General features: G+C 35.8%; 2 protein-coding genes and 1 long non-coding RNA gene across 4 annotated transcripts in view; all 3 read right to left on the reverse strand.

Moving 5' to 3' along the window:
• Window positions 1-336: 336 nt before the first annotated feature.
• Window positions 337-5,303, reverse strand: LOC129440224 (uncharacterized). Its single transcript, XM_055199433.2, has 4 exons — window positions 4,914-5,303; window positions 4,520-4,553; window positions 3,859-3,924; window positions 337-2,295 (listed from the first exon to the last, which is right to left on the reverse strand). Exons 1-4 carry the CDS (start codon window positions 5,019-5,021, stop codon window positions 1,859-1,861), a joined length of 645 nt encoding a protein of 214 aa, XP_055055408.2. The 5' UTR covers window positions 5,022-5,303; the 3' UTR covers window positions 337-1,858.
• A 3,811-nt stretch (window positions 5,304-9,114) lies between these two features.
• Window positions 9,115-14,249, reverse strand: LOC141358844 (uncharacterized). The gene is made up of 3 exons (XR_012365329.1): window positions 14,041-14,249; window positions 13,111-13,221; window positions 9,115-12,985 (listed from the first exon to the last, which is right to left on the reverse strand). It is a non-coding gene; the product is annotated as an uncharacterized lncRNA (long non-coding RNA).
• A 1,298-nt stretch (window positions 14,250-15,547) lies between these two features.
• Window positions 15,548-22,638, reverse strand: part of LOC129440223 (multiple epidermal growth factor-like domains protein 9) — a 92,989-nt gene continuing 85,898 nt past the window's right edge. For both annotated transcript variants that reach the window (XM_055199432.2, XM_055199431.2), the window contains 2 exons: window positions 21,551-21,820; window positions 15,548-17,601 (listed from right to left, as the gene is read on the reverse strand). In XM_055199432.2, the coding sequence (XP_055055407.2) occupies window positions 17,168-17,601; window positions 21,551-21,820 (704 nt within the window). In that variant the 3' untranslated portion in view covers window positions 15,548-17,167. The remainder of the gene's footprint in view (window positions 17,602-21,550; window positions 21,821-22,638) is intronic.

Consider the following 22,638-nt stretch of genomic DNA (forward strand, 5'->3'; position numbering starts at 1 on the left):
CGCTTTTGTTTCTTCAGAGCAGTTACAGGTGTACATAGCCTAATTTTTAGCATTCGCAAAAAATTCTTGACATAAATTTTGACATCAGATAATCTGTATCTTTTCCGTCCAGACTGAAATAAACCCCTTTATAAACATTTCTGCCACGAGGGGGCACTTAACTACACTAGATTAACACTAACTGTTCTCTACAGTACGTCTTCTTAAACTTTTTTTTAAACGATGTTACTTCATAGCCTCAACCAAACACCAAATGTTTTGGAAAGTTTGATAACATTCAGATAAGAACAAAGCGTTCAAAGTTTCCGATTGAAACACCAAGGCTTAAACATGTTAACAACAGGATGCGTCTTGCTTGTAAAATTAAACATTATTTATTTATGAAAATAAAAAAAGTACATTTCAGCTAAAGCCATTTATTAAATATCTAAGGCAAACCATGTTCTTCTTGAGTTTAATTATGATGTTTACACACATTTAAGGCAGCCAGAGGGACCAATTTTATTTATTATTAATAGTTTAAATAAAAAATAAAATAGTATATAAATATATATATTTGAGAACAGTAATAACGTAGTCTTTTTGACACTCAGGATGAACAATTATATACAAAGTATACAATTTCCTACTATATTCACTCAAGGCTTTGAAAACAAAACTAAGCAATACAAAACATATTTTCCAACTTAACAGAATTCACTTATTTCAGCATTTTTATATAAATGTTAATACATCGTATTTTTGTTATATAAATTGTTACATTGAAATTCTTACATAAATATGACCAGCTAACTTTGAACATTTAAATATAAAATTATACGGCATAAAAAACATAGCTGCTGAAAAAAAAACATTCCAGTGTCTTATTCTCAATCAATGTTGTTCAGCTTCATATGGCTTGCTTAACTAATTGAATTAGTTGGGTTAGTGTAAATCACTAGTGCTATGTCACTAGTGCTAACCAATATATGCATCACTATGTCAAAAATTCCCCACTCCTTAGAAAACACAAAGATCTGGATGTCATCCAGATGTATTTCCAAGTACGTCTGAATTTCTTGATTTACACTCTTAAAAATGAAGGTGCCTCACGATGCCATTTTTGTCTAAATCAAAATCATTTTAATAGTCTAAATCAAAAAAGGATCTTCATAGTGAAAGAGAGTTCTTATAAAACAGGTAAAGAAATGGTTCTTCTATGGCATCCCTGTGAAGGACCCTTTAAGCATTTTTTTAAGAAAGTAACATGTAAATAAAGTGTAGTTCTGTAGCCCATTTATGGCACAATAATCGGTTTTATAATTGGCACTATGTGATTTAACGATTTTACATTCGGCTGTCGATGATTAAATAATATATGGTTACATACCAGGATGCATTTACCTGAAAACTACTTGCTTAGAATTAGCTTACTGCTGTTTTGTGATAAACATTTTGCAGGCGACTATCACATGTCTCTTCAAAGTCAGTGATCATAAACAGTATATCATGTCATTTTTTCATATTGACTCATTAAAAAACTGAAACAAAACAAAACTCACTCTCATATATCTCTTGAAAGGAAAATGTGTCATGCTTCTGAGAAGATCATGAGATGTGATCTTCATGTTTCGAAAGGAAATGAAAGGGAAAAAACACTAAGAAAGTCTCACAACCCCTACGCAAGTGTTGTTAATGTCAACGCGCATTTCCTAGTTCAACAGCTGAATGATCTCAGGCGTCATACAGTACGGGCAGCAGCTGATCTCGATACTGCTTCATGAATATTGAAATTTTACAACTTAAGAATATAAACTGCAAGAATAGTCAAACTGGACGTGAGGCCCTAAATGTAATATTCCCACCCATGCTCCACAATCTACCAGTCATCTGACCATTTTATAAGCGTGATATAGGTTGAGAAGGGTTTTGGGCTATTGTTCACCATGTCACATGGAAACGCTTTCACCGACAATTTGCTGTTGGCCTTCATGTCCATCTTGAGAAAAGTGTTGAGCTTCGCATCTTGCAGCCCGGCACTCACTGTCTGAGTGTCATGTGCCGCTGCAAATATCTCCATTCCTTCACTAAAATTGAAAACCACATGAAGTTTGAGGTCCACTTTGGGATTGTTCGTTTTAAGTAGAATTGAAGTTCCATTTAGCTGGAAGTTGGCCTGCATGTAGAACAGGTAAGTGCCATTCTCTTTTATGACTAGCCACTTCTGGGTGTCATCCAATAATGTATCGTTCTCCTGGTCTATTTTCCATTCGTTATTCCAGACCAGATGATTATCTGTCTCATTGCATATCAGAGCTACACAAAAAACAATGGAAGGGTTAGCTTTAAACTTTCAAATAAAAAAAATGTTTCAATGTTCTTTTCAATACTAAAGGATTAACCATTTTAGTGCCATATAACACACACACACGCACGCACGCACGCACACACACACACTTAACCATTTTTTGTGCCATATAGCACAAGAGCCATCCGGGGATGATATAGCACCACTATGACCACAGCACCAAATATGGTTCTATATAGCACAATATGGTTCTACACAGGTGCTACACAGGTACTAAATAGGTGCTTTATAGCACTTAAAATGGTTCCCCTATGATTACGAGCCAGTGAACCACTTTTAGTGCCATTCAGTATGTTTTTAGAGTGCATCTAGTTTCAAAATGCCCACAAGAGGTCACACATTTACTTGTATTCTTATCTTTGTGGGGACCAATTGTCGTGAAAATTACCAGGTAAACACACACAAACACACGCACATACACATTCATGGTTTCCATGTTTTGTGGGGACATTCCATAGACGTAATGCATTTTATACTGTACAAACTGCATATTCAATACCCTTCCCCCAACCATCACAGAAAACTTTCTGCTACTTCAGACTTTTAATAAACGTAATTCTGTTTGATTTATAAGTTTGTTTCCTCACGGGGACCTCAAAATGTCCCCACAAGGTCATAAAAACACTGGTATAGAGGGTATGCACATGACGTCACCGTCGGTGAAAATGACTGCGGTTATGCCCACTGAGTGGCAAAGACAGAGCGGCAGCATTTTGAGTACAGCGTGACATTAGCGAAAACATGGTGAAAACGCGTTGAGATGGGAAAAAGCTGTTTATGCGATAGACTGTACTAACAGATTAACAAGAATTGGGAGCTATCGTTTTACAGACTGTCAAAAAACACAGAAAGGAGAAGTAAATGGATTGTTCATTCCAACGTCCACAGACCATAGGTGGGTTGACAAGTTGCTAGGGTCACTAGCAGAGTTTTTACTTTCCACTTAAAAATATTTTTTTAAGTATTTGTATTTTATCCGTGTTTTTCTTTGGAAAACATACATTCCAAAGCATATTATCATAATTTTTACTCTATTACATTTCATAAATAATATGTTTTTGTTTTACATTTAATATTTTAGTACATTAATGTACTTCTACTCAAGTAAAAGTACACAATTATAATGTAATTAGGTATTAAATAAATTTTAATATGCAATATTAAAGAATACACAGTATGATTATATGCTTTAGAATGTAGTGAAGTAAAATGTTTCCCAATACAAACATCCTAATAAAGCACAAGTATTGTCCACCCCTGCTATCAAGTCCAACTGAATTCAATTTAAGCTGATAATAGTCAGTTTTACTGGCATTTTCGCAGCAGCCCCTATGAAATCCAGCCATTTTGTTGTACGTTTTGCCACTCAACCGGGCGAGCTCTCGCGTGGTCACGTGGAAAAGTGACGTCAATGCATTCCCTCTATTCCCACAACGTGATAATTACCAGGTACACACACACACAAATATATAATGTTTTTTTACACATTTACAAAATGTGTAACTTTTCACCTTTATAAAGGAAATGTTGTCCCGACATAATTCCCACTGTAGTGGTTGCCAGATTGATTGAAGAAGCTAGAAATAAAACAAAAATCATTTCGATGTTCGTTGCACAAGCTAAACCACAACAATGCATTTACAAGACTACACAGATCTCCAAACACGTATAGCTACAGGGTAAGATACAACTGATGGGCATATAAAACCTGAGGTTCCTTTACGTCACATATAAAGGAAATAACTCACTCTCTCCCTCAACTTTCTCTGAACTACTAGTTTGTTTATCTGCTTGTACACAGTAGCGTTATAACAGGACTTTTGTAGGCTATATTAAGTCGGATCTTCTTAAAACAAAGTAAGAAACATTAAACCCCATCTGAATCACTAAATAATAATACTGAATTTGTATTGAACAATACAAAAAAATTGACGTAGGAATATAAATAATTCTGAAAATATATACTTTCTTTAGTTAATATACCGTATTCAACACTTGTCTCAAATGCTATTGGTGATACATGAGCCCGTGTAAACTTTCATGTCGAATATTGAGGTCTGTCAAGAGATTACAAAGGATCATGTGCCGGGAAAACATCAAACAAAGGCAAAAACACGCAAATATCGTTAATCGAACAACCCCACAAGTTCAAGTACATTAAAATAAACTTACCATGGACGATGTTGATTGGGTGGCATGTCGGCACCTGTTAAAGTTACAGAGAGTCATGTACTGTAAGTAGGCTACAGTATATCTCAAAAGTAAGAGCTTACTGTTAGCAGAAATGCAACAAGCCTGTTAAGTGTTTACAAACACGCCCCCTGTAACTCAATCCGTGATTTTTCACAAAGGAATGACATGCACAACGCATTTAAATAGAATACAAGATTTCGTTTCTGCTTTAACTGTCATTCTTTTAATATCTAAATATCCGAGACTTAAATGCACGTCATGCATCGTATCTTTTCCCCAAGTTCTACAAACCACCTTAAACACACACAGCAGCTATGAATAACCCTTTAGGAAAAGTGTTTAACTCTGATGCGGTACATTTGGGTATATTTACCATCGACATGAAGACATAAGTCAAGCACGATGCAACGATAACAACGAGCAGCGCAACACATGTCCAGATAAAATGCGCTTTGGCTGTGCGTCCCCATGCCGTCTCCATGCCTGTTTCGCAAGATGCTGAAACAACCGCAGTCTCAGACTGGAAATGCGTTTTGTAGATTCCGGATGAAGTAGTCGACTGTATGAAATATGAGTCTCCCACGCAATCAATGCTACGCTAACTCAGCATCACTTAAGGGTTAGACGAGGGTGGATGCCCTCAAGGTTACTTTAGAAATATGGATTTCATTAGATCTACATTTCACTGATTTCTAAACATGATTAAGTCTCTTTAGGCATCTCTTTCTGTTAGAGTCATGAGGAAAAATAATGCATCAGTTCAGTTCTGTTTGTTTGGTTACATTAACCCAGGAAAATGTTTATATTTGATGGTTTAAAATAACTTAGCATTTTTCAAAGTGTATTTATAGAAATCTGAATAAAGTTTGTGGTTGTTCTTGCATCAGATTACTCATACACTCTATAAAAAGCTGTTTTTTTTTCAATGTTTGGTTGGGTAAAATATGGACAAACTTAACTGTTGGGTTAAATTAACCCCAGACATTGTTTTATTTGACCCAATAATGGATTAAAACAACCCATCATAGGTTAAATTGCATCCCAATGTTGGGTTGAAAATAACAGCATTTTTTGAGCAAATCTCATCAAAGTTTGTGAATGTTCTTGCATCAGATTACTCATACACTCTATAAAAAGCTGTTTTTTCAATGTTTGGTTGGGTAAAATATGGACAAACTTAACTGTTGGGTTAAATTAACCCCAGACAATGTTTATATTTGACCCAATAATGGATTAAAACAACCCATCATAGGTTAAATTTAGTGCTGGGCAAAGATTAATCGCATACAAAATAAAAGTGTATTTTTGCATAATATATATGTCTGTGCTGTGTGTAATTATTATTTATATACAAATACACACCCATTCATGTATGTATTTAAGAAACATTAACACGTGTATAAATATTTATTTCTAGTTTTATATATTCTATATTATATATATAAAAAATAAGGGATATATAAATAAAAATGTTCTGAAATGTATATATGTATGTGTCTGTGTTTTAATATACATAATAATTACACACAGCACAGACATATATATTATGCAAAAATACACTTTTATTTTGTATGCAATTAATCGCGATTAATCTTTGCCCAGCACTAGTTAAATTACAACCCAATGTTGGGTTGAAAATAACACAGCATTTTTTTGAGCAAATCTCATCAAAGTTTGTGAATGATCTTGCATCGGATTACTCATACACTCTATAAAAAGAAGGGTTTTTTTAGTGTTTGGTTGGGTAAAACATGGACAAACTAAACTGTTGGTTTAAATTAATCTAGAAAATGCCCCTGTTTGACCCAAACCATTGGCTGAAACAACACATTTACACATTTTGCAGATGCTTTTATCCAAAGCTATTTGACAAAATTTCTGGGATTTTGACAAAACACAGATTTTTGTAGTGTATGGGATAAAACAGATGCTATAGAAAGATGTTGGTATGGTTGTTGGATGGAGCCCATTAATGTTGTAGAAAGGTCTAAGTTTAATCATGAAAGGCCTTTACTTTTTTAAAGGCCGCAGTCGGTCGCAAGAAACCCCTTACATTAAGGTCTTCTCAACTTCAAAGATTTACCTATGATGCCACAAGTTAAAATGTTTCACCCTTTTTTGTTCACATGGATGTCCATGTCTCTAGGCCCCAAAAGACCACGAGCCCTTTAGAGACCACCTTTAGCGAGGTATTTTCCCACACTAATGTTTACTGGAAGGCATAAGATATATCTATGATCAATCGTACAAACAAGGTCACCACATGTATATACATGTGCACATATTGGGTGTGGGTGTTAGCAGAAGCATCAGCAAGTGTTTATGCACTGTGCATGTTAAGTTCTGCTTGGCACATTAGGGACATGCAACCTGAAGCTTACTGTTGATTCAGACACCGATTATGTTTTTCCGGTGATTTTTGGGGTGTTTAAAATATGACTCATATTTAAAGGTTACTTTATTTACAAGACTAACAAGTTTTATTTCCTAAAGAGGGCCATTTCCCAGATTATATCAAAGCAAAAATAAGTGCCCGCAAACGTCTTCCATTTTGAAGGCTTATAGGACTCTGTGTTGCCACAATGACATCAAATTCCACTCGTCAGCAGTCTGTTGGCTAAGCATTGCTGATTTCCGGTATGTCTTCAGATTAATTTAAACAGGTGAAAAAAACTTAAGCTGATGCAAAACAAGGATTTAAGACTCTTATTACTGATTTACTAAATATTAAGTAACTGAGTAGTTTCATCATTTTAAAGAATAACCTGAGGATAAGCTTCGTTATTGGGAATGACAAAGTACATTAAAGAAGGAAGTGTGTGGGTGAGGTCTTTTATATGTGTACAGCATGTTGCCAAGTATTTAAACAGTCAGATTATCCAGTGGTTCAAACAAGCCTTTTGTTTCCATGTTCACAGTATTTTTTGGAATTGAGAATGATCTCAGCAGCATCTCTTTCTCTGTGTCATGGCAATAGTATTTACAGGAAAACCATAGAGGCATAGGAATGATTATCACAGTTATTTTCCACTAAAATTGCTCTCCAATAGCAAAATGGAAATTTGTAGTAACAACTGGGAAAAGAGAGCAGTGACAGTTTATTACCATTTTTCCCATGGTGAACCTGTCTTTATCTGTTTTTTCCACAATAAATTTAGCAAAATCCATATCATTTTGAAATCATATTCCCATGGCATTTCCAAAGGAGACTTTATATCTGAGGAAACGGGTCAAAGTGCAAGAGTGAAATTACATAAAACCTCTTTTATTGGTTTCAAAGGTTAATTTTTCTATTAAAAAATAATTAATCTCTATATAAACGATCTATGAGAACAACAACAGGAAACATCCTCTTATGTCCTCAAAACCTTCATGATCCAGTTTATTTCCCACAATTATTGTATACTATTAAATTGATATTTACTAAATCAGTGCTTTCCAATCCTGGTCCTCGAGGACCCCTTCCCAGAAAGTTTAAATATGTCTTCTTATTTAAAACACCTGATTCAACTCATCAGCCTCCTTTCAAAATGGTTAACATGTCTCCCTAACAAGCTGATAAGTTAATCAGGTGTGTCAAATAATGAGACATCCAAAACATTCTGGCAGGGGGTCCCCGAGGACCAGGACCGGGAAACACTGTAATACAAGACAATACTGACAGATGCCTGGCAATACTGGCAATACTGACAGATGCCTGAAGAAGACATTTAGTTCTGAAAATTGTTTTGTTTTTAATTTTGTGTACATATTTCCTCTATTTTCTGTTTAAAAAGAGTGAAAATAAATATGAATGGACATTAAAACTTTGCCAAAACAAAAAAGGTGTGACTTTTGAACCGTACTGGATATTTGCTCATGTGGCAAGTAGTCGTGTAAGTGGGATGCTGTACAGCCAGTCGGTTGTTATTGATCAACCTTTTGGGATTTATTCTTTAATAACAACTGGTTAGCTGTACATTATAAAACATTTTCTGTCTGCGTTTGTGTCAGAAAATGTGGTTTTTCCACAAACGAGGTAGAACTAAATTTTCTTTTTTTTTAAGGAAATTAGTCAGTGAAGAGGTTTCTAAACTTGTTAAACTTTTATTTACACTGTTACCATATGTTTAAACAAAGTTTTTAAACCTGTTTACACTGTAAAAAGTGAAAGTTGTATCCACTGGAATTACTTCAATTGGTAACACTTAAACAATGTAAGCTTTTTCAACTTAAACTTTTCACTTAAAAAGTTACCAATTGAAGTAACTTTTTAAGTTAATCCAACTTTCACCTTTTACAGTGCAGTTTAACTTGTATATGTTCTAGCAATTAAACAGGACTTTATGCTATATAGCTAGCTTTGTATCAAAATAGCTTGGTTTGTAGTTATTATTTATATTTTCTATGTGTTTATGATGTTTTAATAATCATTTTCGTAAAATTTGAGTTTTTATGAATGCAGTCAACACTGTCAAAATTCTGCATCGATAAGACCTTGATGACCCTTTTTTATAAATCATACATTGAGTCTGTACTAACATTTTCAGCAGTCTGCTGGTATGGAAATCTCACTGTTAAGGCCAAAACCCAGAGGACTTGACAATTAATCGTTTTGAGTCTAGTTTAATCAGTGTTTAGTTTATCTTGCTTGTGTTTCCTTTTGCCCCCTCGTGGGTTTTGTTTTTCTGTTTTATACATAAAGTCCAGTGTTTTTCTATTTCTTCATTTCAAATCAGACTTTACTAGTTCAGGAGACAGGTGTAGAGTTTATTTTTATGGAAACTTAAGCCAGACTAAAAGTTATGCACTAATATAATGACTCAGATCCTGTTACCTCTCATACTTATTTGAACGACCCCTTATTAAGATACCAAGAAGGTGTGGGTGGTTGCAGGAACACTCCACCTCTGACCTTTGAGAAGTATATAACGTAAAGACGAGAACCTTTAAGTAGGTGGGGGGCTTTTATATTTATACCCCACTGGATTGTTTTTCAGGATCAGCTAAAAAGCATTAGTTAACACTATAACTGGTAAGTGCAAATGGCAGATGTCAGATGTGTCAATTTGTTCATATTATCAGTCATTATGAAAATGTGACTCAATAACAAGCTATCTGTACAAATAGAGACATGCAGTAGGACGTACTGTATATGAAAACAGATGTGTGTGGTCTATATTTGTGTTAAGAAATCAAAGAGTTATGCATAGGCGGCATTTAAACAAACGTGGGCAAAAACCTGTCTCGTCTGACGGAGATAAATTAACAAAGCCGAACAAGAATATAATAAATCGCAATCTCCAAGTGTCAACCATGGCAAATATTCGTCATACAGTATTAACATATTGCATCATTTCATCATTGTTTCCTAATGCAGCTTTAAGTGCTATATAAAGGATGATGAATATTTGAAATTCTTCAACTCAGCAGCCGTTCGCACATGTTTAATGTTCCCAAAATGATTCTTGGTGTGGGTGATCTCATCAGAAACACGTGGTTCACAAATGAAAGTGATGATTATAAAGGAGAAGACAGAAACTGATGTGAGCAATATAGTTTCATTTGTAAATGTGAAAACGGAGTACAGTCATGTTTTAACCTTTGCTTGATATTTGTGCTCTCACTAAAGTAACACGAAAATATAGTATATGGCAAATTAAACTGTAAAGATATGTTTTAATGTTATCATTTTTTAATGGTATATCAGTTATTTATTAAAAACTTTAATTTACAATTTGGCAAGCTCAATATTGTTCATTGCCTATTCTACACAGAAAATAATGTATATAGAGGTACAAAAGTTGTCACTGGGGCGGTACCTCAAAAGTTACACTTTTTATACCTAAATGATACATATTGGCACCTCAAAAGTACGTATAAATGGTACCTATTTGGACCTTCTTAAAAGGTACCATCCCAATGACAACGTTTCTACTTGTGTATTTTATACACTGTAAAAAGTAAAAGTTGGATCTACTTAAAAATAACTTCAACTGGTACACCTACATTTTTTTATCAAATTTAAGTGTAAAATTTAAGATGAACAAACTTTTAAAAATACTTTATTTGGTAACACCTAAAATGTTTTTTCACTTAAAGTAAGAAAATTACCAACTGAAGTCATTTTTAACTACATCCAACTTTCACTTTTTCCAGGGTATTGAATAAATTGACCACATGTTAAGCAACATCAGAAAAATATTTGACTTAACAGTGGGATTTCTCTTGCTAACCAAATCTATAAATAATGTCTTTGTGACTAAGAATTTCTCAAAAAGAAGTTTGTAATGTTGTCTGTGCTGTTTTTGATCAATAAATGACATCAACATTCATGGAAATAGTCATTCATATAATTCTGCCTGTGCACAGTAAATGTATACAATGCAGAATATTCACTTTATTGAAAGCACTTCTTGCTTTTAAAGGCTAGTTTACACTTAATTAGTGTCATTCAAACCAAAACAGAGATTCCTAAAGAGCTGTTTTGTTTATTTCTGGTTACAGTGGGAGCTGACTGTGACCACCTCAAGCGTGTTTTTGAATAGTATTGACCTGTGCCACTTCTCATATGCCTGAAGTGCATTGTTGACTCAGTTTAGGATTTTTGCTTTTAAATAATGAAACAACAGTGATATTGTTTGCATACGCACTTAGGCTAAATAAAGAGGCACAGATCTTTATCAAATAATGCTTTATGTTTCATTTGTCATACTAAAACCTTCAGGAAACTATGACTATATGGCATGAATGAAATTTATTTTTTTTTAGAAAGCTTCCGTGTCCTTTTAAAGTTCATGAGAATGCGGTCACAATTCACTTCCACTGTAACTAACAAAACATTGCTTTTGAAAAATCTTAGCTTTAGGCAAGACAAGGCAAGTTTATTTATAAAGGACATTTGGTTTATTTCAGTTAGTGCTTAACATAGAAATAATTCATTAGAGAAGGAAAATTTACCTAAAAAAAGATATATCTCAATTAAAACCTTTCTTTATTTCATTTCTGTTCAAATAACGGCATGAGGGTGATTTAAAAATGACAATTTATTTAATTTGGGGATGTACTACACTTTTAAGTGCAAATTAAACTCTTGATTAGGGCTGGGTATCGGTTCAGATGTTCCAGATCGACTCGATTTAGATTCACAAGCTATCAAATCTATTCAATTTCTATTTTCGGTTTGATTCCGATTCTCGGGCCGATGTTTATGCTCGGTCCTCGGTTCAACTCAATGAATATAGATTATATAGAATATTATATTATATTATATTATTAGGCTGGGTATCGATTCAGATGCTCTGGATCGATTCGATTTCTATTTCCATTTCGATTCCGATTCTCAAGCCGATGTTTATACTCGGTTCTCGATTCAACTCAAATCAATATAGATTATATAGAATATTATATTATTAGGGCTGGGTATCCATTCAGATGTTCTGGATCGATTCGATTTCAATTCTCGGTTTGATTCCGATTCTCGGGGCGATTTTTATACTCTGTTCTCGATTCAACTCAATGAATATAGATTATATACACTCTTAAGAAAAATGGATCTATATAGTACCAAATAAGGTTTTTTCGGCTTGTAACAATAGCAGCACCCTTTTTGGTACTATATAGAACCCTTTTTAGATGGTTCTATATAGAACCTTGCCTTAAAAAGTGCTACATAGAACCTCAGTGGTGCTATAAAGAACCCTTTCATTTATCAGCAGTCAGGAGGATTATTTTTGTTAATATATATATTTTTTATTTATAGCACTTTATAAGGTTTAACAGTTTAAAAAACAGAACTTCAAGACATCAGAAAAATACTTTTATTTTCACTTTTTCATTACATGATCATACAATAATAAATATGTGCATTCAAATCACAATCAAAATAAATAAATGAATTATTATGCAAATATAACAAATCATTACTCAAAAGAGATATGGATGTTAAATAACAGCTTCAATATTAAATAAATTAACAATAAAATTTGGCAAAGACAATAACTCTAAATAGACAACAATTACATGAAATCATGACATATGCCATATAAAATGATGCAAATGATAATGAATACTGAACATTACCATATTATGACATTACATTCAGATGTAAACACTTTAGCACAAACAGATAGACAGCATAGAATACAAATGAATGGGATGTTAATAATACATTACTAACTGTAAAAATAAAAGTCAATAGGATTGTGTCAATGTTTGTAAAAGCTAACAAAAAGTCCATATTTAGTTTGCTGGATCATTGTACAGTACATACTCCAATACTCCATCCAATGTTCTTTGTTTTGTGGCAGTGACATTGAATATTTAGTAAGATAAGAGTAAGATAAGAAATGGTCTGCTGTTGTCATGTTCATCTTGAGATGCAGGCAGCGATTACCACAGATTCCCATCACCTGGCTGTGGTCATCTTCATACAAGGTTGAGCATCAGGCCGAACAAGATTTGGATCTGTTGATCATGGGTGAAAGGATAAAACATGGAGAGAAAAAGTTAATATTAGCCTGGAGTTTGCTTACATACTGTATGTAAAACATGATTTGACAGAAGTTTTAATATGATTCTGGAAAAGTTACCTCTTTTGTCAGTAAATATGTGAATGGTTGGTGAAAGATTTATTCATAAACCATTGTTATCAAGCCAATGGCCAGCCTGCCGCTATTCAACTTTTTTGAGCTGTGATCCACCTACAACATAACAAAAATAATAATAAGTAATTCTGCTATTACAAGTAAATGTGCCACAAGAACACACACACAAAATCTAACATCTCCAAAATGTTTAAACAGTAAATAAGTATTATTATTTTAAAGGGATAGTTCGGCCAAAAACGATATTAAACCCATGATTTACTCACCCCCAAGCTGTCCGAGTTGCATATGTCCATCTTTTTCAGACAAACACATTTTCGGATATTTTAGAAAATATTTTAGATCTTTCTGTTCATTAAATTAACGTTATAAACTACCTTCCGGTAGCGCCGCCATTTTGGAGTGATGCGCATTCAGGATGAGATCTCACGCAGCGTACAGAGTTTCTCTGCTGCTGCTCTGTGCCCCCGCCCTCCGAATTTGTCATACGTCACTAAGAAAAGTGCGTACACTACGCTAATACCCTCTCCTGAGTCTAAGATGGCGGCGCTACCGGAAGGTAGTTTATAATGTTAATAACATTTTAAATATGGATATTTCTACAACAACACCGCACGGATTACCCACAGAAGACCTTTGTTTATCATCCTGGAGCCGTTTGGATTTAATTTGTGAAGGATGGACGCACTTTTTTGGACTTGAAGGTCGTGGACTATTGCTGGACCCCCTAACACCACATTCAATGAACAGAAAGATCTAAAATACCTTCCAAAATATCCGAAAATGTGCTCGTCCGAAAAACGACGGACACACGCAACTCGGACAGCCCGGGGGCGAGCAAATCATGGGTCCAACATCGTTTCTGGCCGAACTATCCCTTTAATGTCAGCATTGAAAGAAACATGCACACATCACCTTTAAAAACAGGATGTGTCTCTCATCAACCGGTCATACGCACTGCCTTCACTCGCAGCAAGATTACATCACATACAAAAACTCTGAAATATCAATTAAAAAAACACGTTGTACCACATTCTTTTGATAATTAGTTTAATAAACTTCATGTTCTGTACAATATACATGTATATGCTTTTTAACACTTTAAGAAATCATTATCCTAAGTCATTGTTTTAAACGGCCACGTTTAAAAAAAAAACAATTAATCGAAAAATAGATTTTTTTGCCCAGCCCTATATATTATATTATAATATTATATATATTATATTATATTAGAATATAGACTGAATGAATAAATGACAGGCTCGCCTCTCGCTCCTTGGTAACATCGCGCAAGGCAAAAAAGAGGGTGACATCTAGTGGAGAAGACTAGTAATTAGATAAACGTTAATCTTACGTTCAATGTTTGCGAAAATAAATATGGAAAAAAATCCATTCGTGGCCTTTGAGAATCGATTTTGAATCGAGCACGTAAAAAAAAAACAATTAATCGAAAAATCTATTTTTTTGCCCAGCCCTACTCTTGATACAGTATCTGACTTGAAAACTTTTTTGCAAAATCCATTTATTACTTGTGACCCTGGAACACAGTCATAAGTAGCATGGGTATAGCCAACAATACATTGTATGGGCAAAAAAGTAAAAAGTTATAAATAAGTAAAGATCATGTTCCATGAAGATATTTTGTACATTTCCTACTCTAAATATATAAAACAAATGTACTTATCATTAGTAATGTGTTGGTAAGGACTTCGTTTACACAACGGTGTAAATTTAAAGGTGATTTTCTCAATATTTTGAAATTTTGTACCCTTATATTTTAAAAAAGTTGTATCTTGGCCAAATACTGTTATCCTATCCTAACAAACCATACACTGAAAAAAATGATTCATTCAATTTACTTAATGTTTTAAGGTAAGTGGTCGCAATCAATATATTTAAGCTAGTTAAACAAAAGTTTTTTGTTTTGTTTTTCTAATTTTTTTGTTTAAATGTAGCTTAAATAAATTGATTGCGACCACTTACCTTAAAAAATGTAGTACATTTTTTTTCAGTTTACAGTACTTTAATGGAAAGCTTATTTATTCAACTTGTATAAATGATGTATAAATCTCAATTTAAAGAGTTGTTTGTGCTCCAGGGTCACATTTCTCCCTCGAAAGCACCCAGTACAAGTGATTGTGTACAGTACAGTCAGAAAAAAATAGTCTAAAATGGTTTCTAGTTGTCACTGGGGCAGTACCTTTTCAAAGTAAGATTAAGCGAAACCTAAAGAGTTCATATAAGTACATCAGAGGTACATACCAAAAAGTGCATATTACTACTACCCTCTGTTCCTAAATGGCACATATTAGGACCTTTTTAAAGGGTACTGCCCCAGTGACAGCTAGGAAACTTTATTTCTGACAAGTTTACCCCGTGCGCCCTCTGCATCTCACAAAACAGAAACAACAAGTAACACAGATTACTAAAACCTCCTTTTATTGAATCTTTCACAGAGTTAGTTGCGTTGTGAGTGTGGTGCACCATGCATAGCGTACACCATGTCTCTGTTCGACAAACACACCATTAAGACATCAGTTTCTATGTGTGCGTGCGTATGCTGGACAGGGAAACAAAACAACTGACCATGTTTCTTTACGTCCCGCATGTACCAGTATGATAGCAGCCTGCTCATTACAACTATTCTGTACATCTAATATTCACATCATTTTATATACAGTAAACACACCTCGGATGAGGACGGTGGAATGAGAGAGCGAGATAAAATGAACTATAGAGCTGTAGCTAAAGGCAGCTTGTTTTCACTTCGGGGCTGACAACTAATCACTTGTTATTGCGGATTATATATTTTTCACATTCTTACAGAATTTTTATGCTTTGTACTACTACTCACACACACACGCTGTCATATAATTTATCACCCCAATCACCCACACGCATTCTTGCACACCAAATATATACACGTATTCATTCATTAACCTTCCTTTAAAATGTTTCAGCCTGCGCTACGCAAAGTGGTCATGCAAGCTTGAATGACCACTGCTCATTTTCTCATATTTGTTCATGAGTCAAACTGACCTTGTGTTTTAAAGCCATTGGCATGGGAAAGAGATCTGTCTAAAATAATAAATTAACCAAATCCAACATATTGCTGAAGCATTCGACTGAAAACAAGTCATGAAGAATTAAGTGATTGATTGAGGAGAATTTGCTGAAAATAAATAAACACGCAAAATCACATACTGCTACTAAATCCACTTTGCTCTTATAAAACTGTTACATAAATTTATCAGGCTCTGTCTTATTGAGGCTGACACGCAGATCAACGTTGGCCTTAAAAAAATTAAATCATCCAATCTTGTAATTCGCTTTGGTTTGAAAGTGTCTAAATATGCCATTCAGCATCATTTACTCAAAATTTTCCATTGCATATACCAAAGCCGAGGGCTTGTGTAATGCTGCCATCTATAGTCTTGCATGTGTTATCACATGTGGCTTGTGAAACAAAAACAGTATCTCTATCCTGAGTTTTTAAAAAATAAATGTCCTCTGTGCATTTTTTAAATTCTTAGCACTTACAAAGGGAACATTTAAAAAGATACATCAGCATATTTTGCATGAAAATGTGCAAACAATATTATTAAAGCAGATGCGTTTCAATGAATTATGCATGAATGATGAAACATGCATGCATGTCTCATTGTGTTTGTATATTGCTATCACTACTCAAACATGCCCTTAATCGCCGTCATACATTAGTAAATTAGTCTCTTTGTCTTTCTTCAAGACAGCAAGTTTGAGTTCAGAGTCTCCCGAGGTCTTTAATAAGACAGGTGCTTCCCAACAGTGCCATCCCTTTCAGGTAAATAACACGCTGATGCTTCCCTTTCTTGTCTGCGTATAATTTTCTCTCTTTTCTGTTTTTGAGTGTTTTATCATCATTTTGCTGAAGACACCAGGTCTTTTGTTCAGCATCGTAAAAAAATTGAGGGTCCCCGTATCCATGGGTCCACGTTCTGCCCACTCTTGGTCCAGAGCTGGCATAGTTCCTGCCAAACTTCCGTGGAACATTTAATGCAAATCAGACCTTATACAAACTACCGGATAAAGCAAGCTGTCCGTTACCCGCCATTTCGCTAAGTTCGTCCTCTAAAAGGCCCGATACGTCAACGTTTGGAATGCTATCGTGATAGCTGCTAAAGCTTATATTGTCCTCCTTCAACTCAATGGTCCAGAACGGGGCGTTGATCTTGCGGTTCTGGTACTCCCTGTAAGTGTACACACCACCCACCGCCGCCATGAGAGCTACCACCACGATGATGATGACTGCTAGGATGATAATGTTAAATTGGTTCCACGGGAGCTGAGTCACTGCGGCCGCGGTGGTGTTTGGGGTCGAGCTGGCCAGGGTCGTCAGCAGGGCCGAGGTGGTGAACTGAGTTGTAACATTGGGGCCGGAGGTCATGGTGGTGTAGTGAACCCGGTGGGTAGTAGTTGAAGGTGTAGTGTGGACGACTATGGACACACCAGGAAAAAGAAAAAGACAGATGAGGGAGAGAAGGACAATATAAGATATTATGCAGCTAATGAATATAATGCAGGGGTCTCCAACCTTTGAATAAATCTGGAGGGCTACTTTTTGATATAGTCTACTTTACTTGTTGATATTCTTTAATTTTACTTGTTGATCTGTTTTATCATTGTTTAAAATGTTAACATGCATAAAAGAAGCCAAGCTAATATAAAAAATAAATATTACAATTGAGACTATTAATAGAATGTGATTTGGCGGGCACCTTACAGACTCTGTGCGGGCAACCTGGTGCCTGCGGGCACCATTTTGGAGACCACTGATATAATGTATATCCAATAACATAAACAAGAATTCTTCAAAAGCTTTGTACGCAAAGCTTGCGCTCTTAAAAATGCTGTCTTTTTAACCCAGTGTTGAGTCAAAAAGGGGCAAACCCAGCTGGTGAGCTAAATTAACCATAGTTGACCAAACACTAGGGTGACCATACGTGCCATTCTTCCCGGACGCGTCCTGGCCAGGATTTCAGTGCGTCTTCCGGAAGTCGTATTTGTTGACCGGATACGCCATTCAGTTAAAAACATAAGAAATACAATCGTAGTTTAATTTTTACCTTAAAATGTAACGGTTGCTTTTCTGTTTAATAATAATAATCCTCTATGACGTATGCGCTCGACAAATACGACTTCAGAAGACGCACCGAAATCCTGGCCAGGACGCGTCCGGGAAGAATGGCACGTATGGTCACCCTACCAAACACTGGGTTAAAAGAACCCAGCATAAGTTAAATTACAGTTACAATTACAGTTTTTACCAGATTTGGCCCCTGAGAAAGACATGGGCACCCTTTCTTAAATCTCACCCTCCAAAAATATACACAAACACTTAAAAGGGTACTCCAGCCAGATATTAAAATTACCCCATCCAAGGTCTTCTGCGAATAATTGATGCGATTTTATAAGAAAAATATCCATATTTCAAACTTTATAAATGTATATACTGTTTATAAACTAGGTTCCGGTAACAACACCATCTTGGACTCACGCGATTCACTAGACTGTTGCCATGTTGCCTACTGTAGGTACGTTGCGGAGTGACTCTCGTGAATCGCGTGGGTCCAAGATCGTTACCGGAAAGCTACTTATTATAGTTTATAAAGTTTCAAATATGGATATTTTCCTCATAAATTCATATAGAAAATAACTTTATTAACCCCTTGGAGCCGTGTGGATTACTTCTGTGAGGAATGGATGCCCTTTTAAGTCAGAAGTTGTTCCCTGATCCCTGTTTTCTACCGATATAAGCTGAAATATCTTCAAATGTATTTGTCTGAAAGGTGATGGAAATGTGTCTCTCGGATTGCTTGAGAGTGAGTAAATCATGTTATAATTTTAATATTTGGCTAGAGTATCGCTTTAAGATCATAAACATAGAGACATTTTCTGAATGTCACTCCTTTAGAAAATAACTGTTTGCAGCACCCTTAAAGGGGACATATCATGAAAATCTGACTATTTCCATATTTAAGTGCTATAATCGCGTCCCCAGTGCTTTTATCAACCTAGAAAATGTGAAAAAGATCAACCCAGTAACTTTGTTTGGTAAACCATTCTCTACAAGCATGTGAAAAATAGGTAATTAAACATTTGGCTCCCTTGTGATGTCAGAAGGGGATAATACTGCCCCTTAAAGGACAAGATCGGTATTTTACACTTAAAGCCCTGTTTTCAGATTGTATATGATGAAATCTAACTGTTCCGACCGAAACCTGGACACATGATGCTGGCCCGAGAACCCTCGGGTGCCTGCTGCATCACCTCCCACCTCCACAATGGGTGCATAGGTGCACTGGAACAATCCTTCCCAAAATGCATTAAACTTTCGTTTACAAAGACGTGAAACTCACCGTGTGGTCAGGGGTGTTCTCTGATATGCTCACACAAAAATCGCTGCAAAATATGATTCCAACAGGTTTTATCGTAGTTTTTGCCAACTCCATTGACTTGTATTTGATGTGCTGTGAGGTACGGTATTACTCCGCGCCGGGAACGTTGTTTGTATTCTTGCAATTGGCAAAGGCGGATTATCGCCACCAACTGGTCTGGAGTGTCTATTATTTAAGCTCTCAACGGAAGAATATACGGGTGTGAGGCGTTTGGAAAAATAGGTCCACAAGTTTACAACGAATGCTAAAACACCTGTTGGAAGGCATCTTTTGCAGCAATCTTTGTGTGATCACACCAGTGAACACCCCTGACCACCCGGCGAGTCCCACGTCCTTGCAAACAAAAGTTTAATACATTTTAGGATTCCTGTGCACCTATGCAGCCATTGTAGAGGTGGAGGGTGATACAACAAACACCCGAAAATTCTCGGGACAGCACCACATGTCCAAATCTCAGTCCAAACCACTCCATTTCATCATAAACAATCTGAAAACAGGGCTTCAAGTGCAAAATACCGAACTTGTCCTTTAATCGGTACTATCCAGCCACAGCACTGCCATTTAGTGCAGAGATCAGCTCATTTGCATTTTAAAGGACACACCCAAAACGGCACATTCTTGCTCACACCTACAAAGTGGCAATTTTATGCATGTTATAATAAATTATCTATATGATATTTTGAGCTAAAACTTTACATACATACTCTGGGGACACCAAAGATTTATTTGACATCTTAAAAAAGTCTTGTGAAATGTCCCCTTTAAACTTTTAATGATATGGCCTGCATAGTTTGCTGGTGCCAAAACCTGTCAAATTCTATGCCTAAAGTGGCATTAAAGCAAAACTGTTGTGTCTGAAAAATTTTCACTCATGCATTTTTAAAAACCCATCACAGTATTTTGCGGTAGCGACAGTATGCATGTGTTAACATCATTGCCAGTGAATGGATTATAATAGCAGCACTCGACAGCATTTGACATGATAGAAAGATAGAAAAAAAATAAAGAGTGGAGGAAAAATAAAGGGTGAGAGCAACAGGGCACCCCCATGTGAAGAACAGATCTATGTAATGTAGAGAACAGATGCTGCACACCGGTAGAAGGTTTACAGGCGGGAGCGATTCCATCTGTTCAATTGAACAGACAAGAAAAAATTAATTCCCATATAGATAGAAACTGAAATCTCATCTCAGACAATCATCTCAGAAAACAAGCAAATAAGTGCATTGTGGGTTAGACGGAGTCAAGGATATTTTAACAAATCGAAATGATTTCCATGTGGAGCTTCATTATTATACTGTAAGAAAAGTATGAATGTCATCAACGATCAAAAACATGGTTGTCGCAGCGAAACATCTGGAGCAGAGCTCAAACAGGGGATGAAAGAGAACGATTTATTCGTGTTGGAAAGATTGACAAAAAGAAAATGTGGATTTGGCCGACCTACTGATGTGATAAATCACTTTTTCCCCGCTCTCTTTCATACAATCACCCTGTGGTCCTTGCACACAGTTTGGCAGCTTGTGCAGGAAAAATACTATCTGGCTACTGTACAGTACAACACTGATAGTATCAACAGCTTACAGAAGAATGCCTCGAGTCAGAGAGACGATCTGGGATTAGTTAGTTTACAACATCATACTTTTCTGTCTTTAAAACCGCAGTGCTTTAACACATAACCAGTATGCCTTAAGCATAATTATTATATATTAGTCTAAATATAGCATCAAAAGCAGCTTCTGGTTGGCTGAATCGAATGACTTTAGATGTTAAATACCTTATAATTTGTATGAGTCGTAAACAAAGACAATGTAATGTTTGTTTGTGGGAAAGTTAACTACAGGTAGGCTGTTAAGAGAGAGTGCTACGTTGCTGTTCAGCACAAATGGAAGAGGAAATCTGCCTCAAACACAACAACAAGTATAATTTTGGTGGAAAGGAGGTATAAAAGGTGCATAAAACCTAATTTAACAGACTTTGACTCTCACCTGTAAGAGTGCAGTTTCTGGCGAGCGCGTCCCCTGTGAAGCCGTCTGCGCAGAGCTCGCAGTGCGGGCCTGTACTGTTGTTGATGCAGTTCAGGCAGACGCCTGTTCCCGGGTCGCAGATCTTAGGGGAGGTGCGTGGGTCTTCGTTCCCACTGCAGTCACAGGTAACGCAGATGCTGTCTGCGTTGTAGAAGCCATCGCTACACTCCGCACAGTATGGACCCTGATATTCTGGCTTGCACTGGTTACAGACAGCCTCGTTGTTCTCATCTAGAAATACATAAAGAACAATTTATGTTATTGATTATATTCACTTTTTTGGATAAAAACAGCAAAACAAAGCATGTTAAAAAACTACAGGCATCAGATCTTTTGTCTGAAATAATTTAGGGATTATTCGGCCAGCAGATGGCAGAATCTTTGTACAGTTATGTACTGTGTATGAATGTATTTGGATTTTAATGCTTACAGGCCTTTATTTTTACACATATAACAGCTTGAAATCATTAGTAATTATTTTTTAATGGTTTTACAAATGCAAAAATAAGCATCCTGTTTTTACCAATGACAACAATAGATCAGAGCAGATGCCAATGCAATGATGGACTAAAGCAGGGGTGGGCATTCCTGGTCCTGGTCCAACCCTAATCAAACACACCTGAATGTCATTTCCAAGTCATACTGAAGCTTTTGATTGGGATTTTTTGGTGTGTTTGATTAGGGTTGGGGCTAAACTTTGCAGGACAGTGGCCCTCCAGGACCAGGAATGCCCACCCCTGGACTAATGACACAATCGAAATGAAATCATCAATCATTACATGATTACTATGGCTCAGTCTTGAATACAGGTCACTAAGGATTTTCTTACACCTAACAACAACTCATGGATTGAACCCTTTTCTTTTGACTGCAGACAAAATCGTTAACCAAAAGTCAATATAGTGCTTTTAACAATGTTGAAATATTTAATATTTTACAATGTATCAAATATATAAATTAATATGAAAGATAACGGCCTCATATTAACCTAGACATGCCTTTCCATCTTACTATGCATGGAAATGGCCCTTAAAAGTAGAAAAGGTTTT

Source organism: Misgurnus anguillicaudatus, chromosome 22 (assembly GCF_027580225.2).
Source record: "Misgurnus anguillicaudatus chromosome 22, ASM2758022v2, whole genome shotgun sequence".
NCBI classification, from domain to species: domain Eukaryota; kingdom Metazoa; phylum Chordata; class Actinopteri; order Cypriniformes; family Cobitidae; genus Misgurnus; species Misgurnus anguillicaudatus.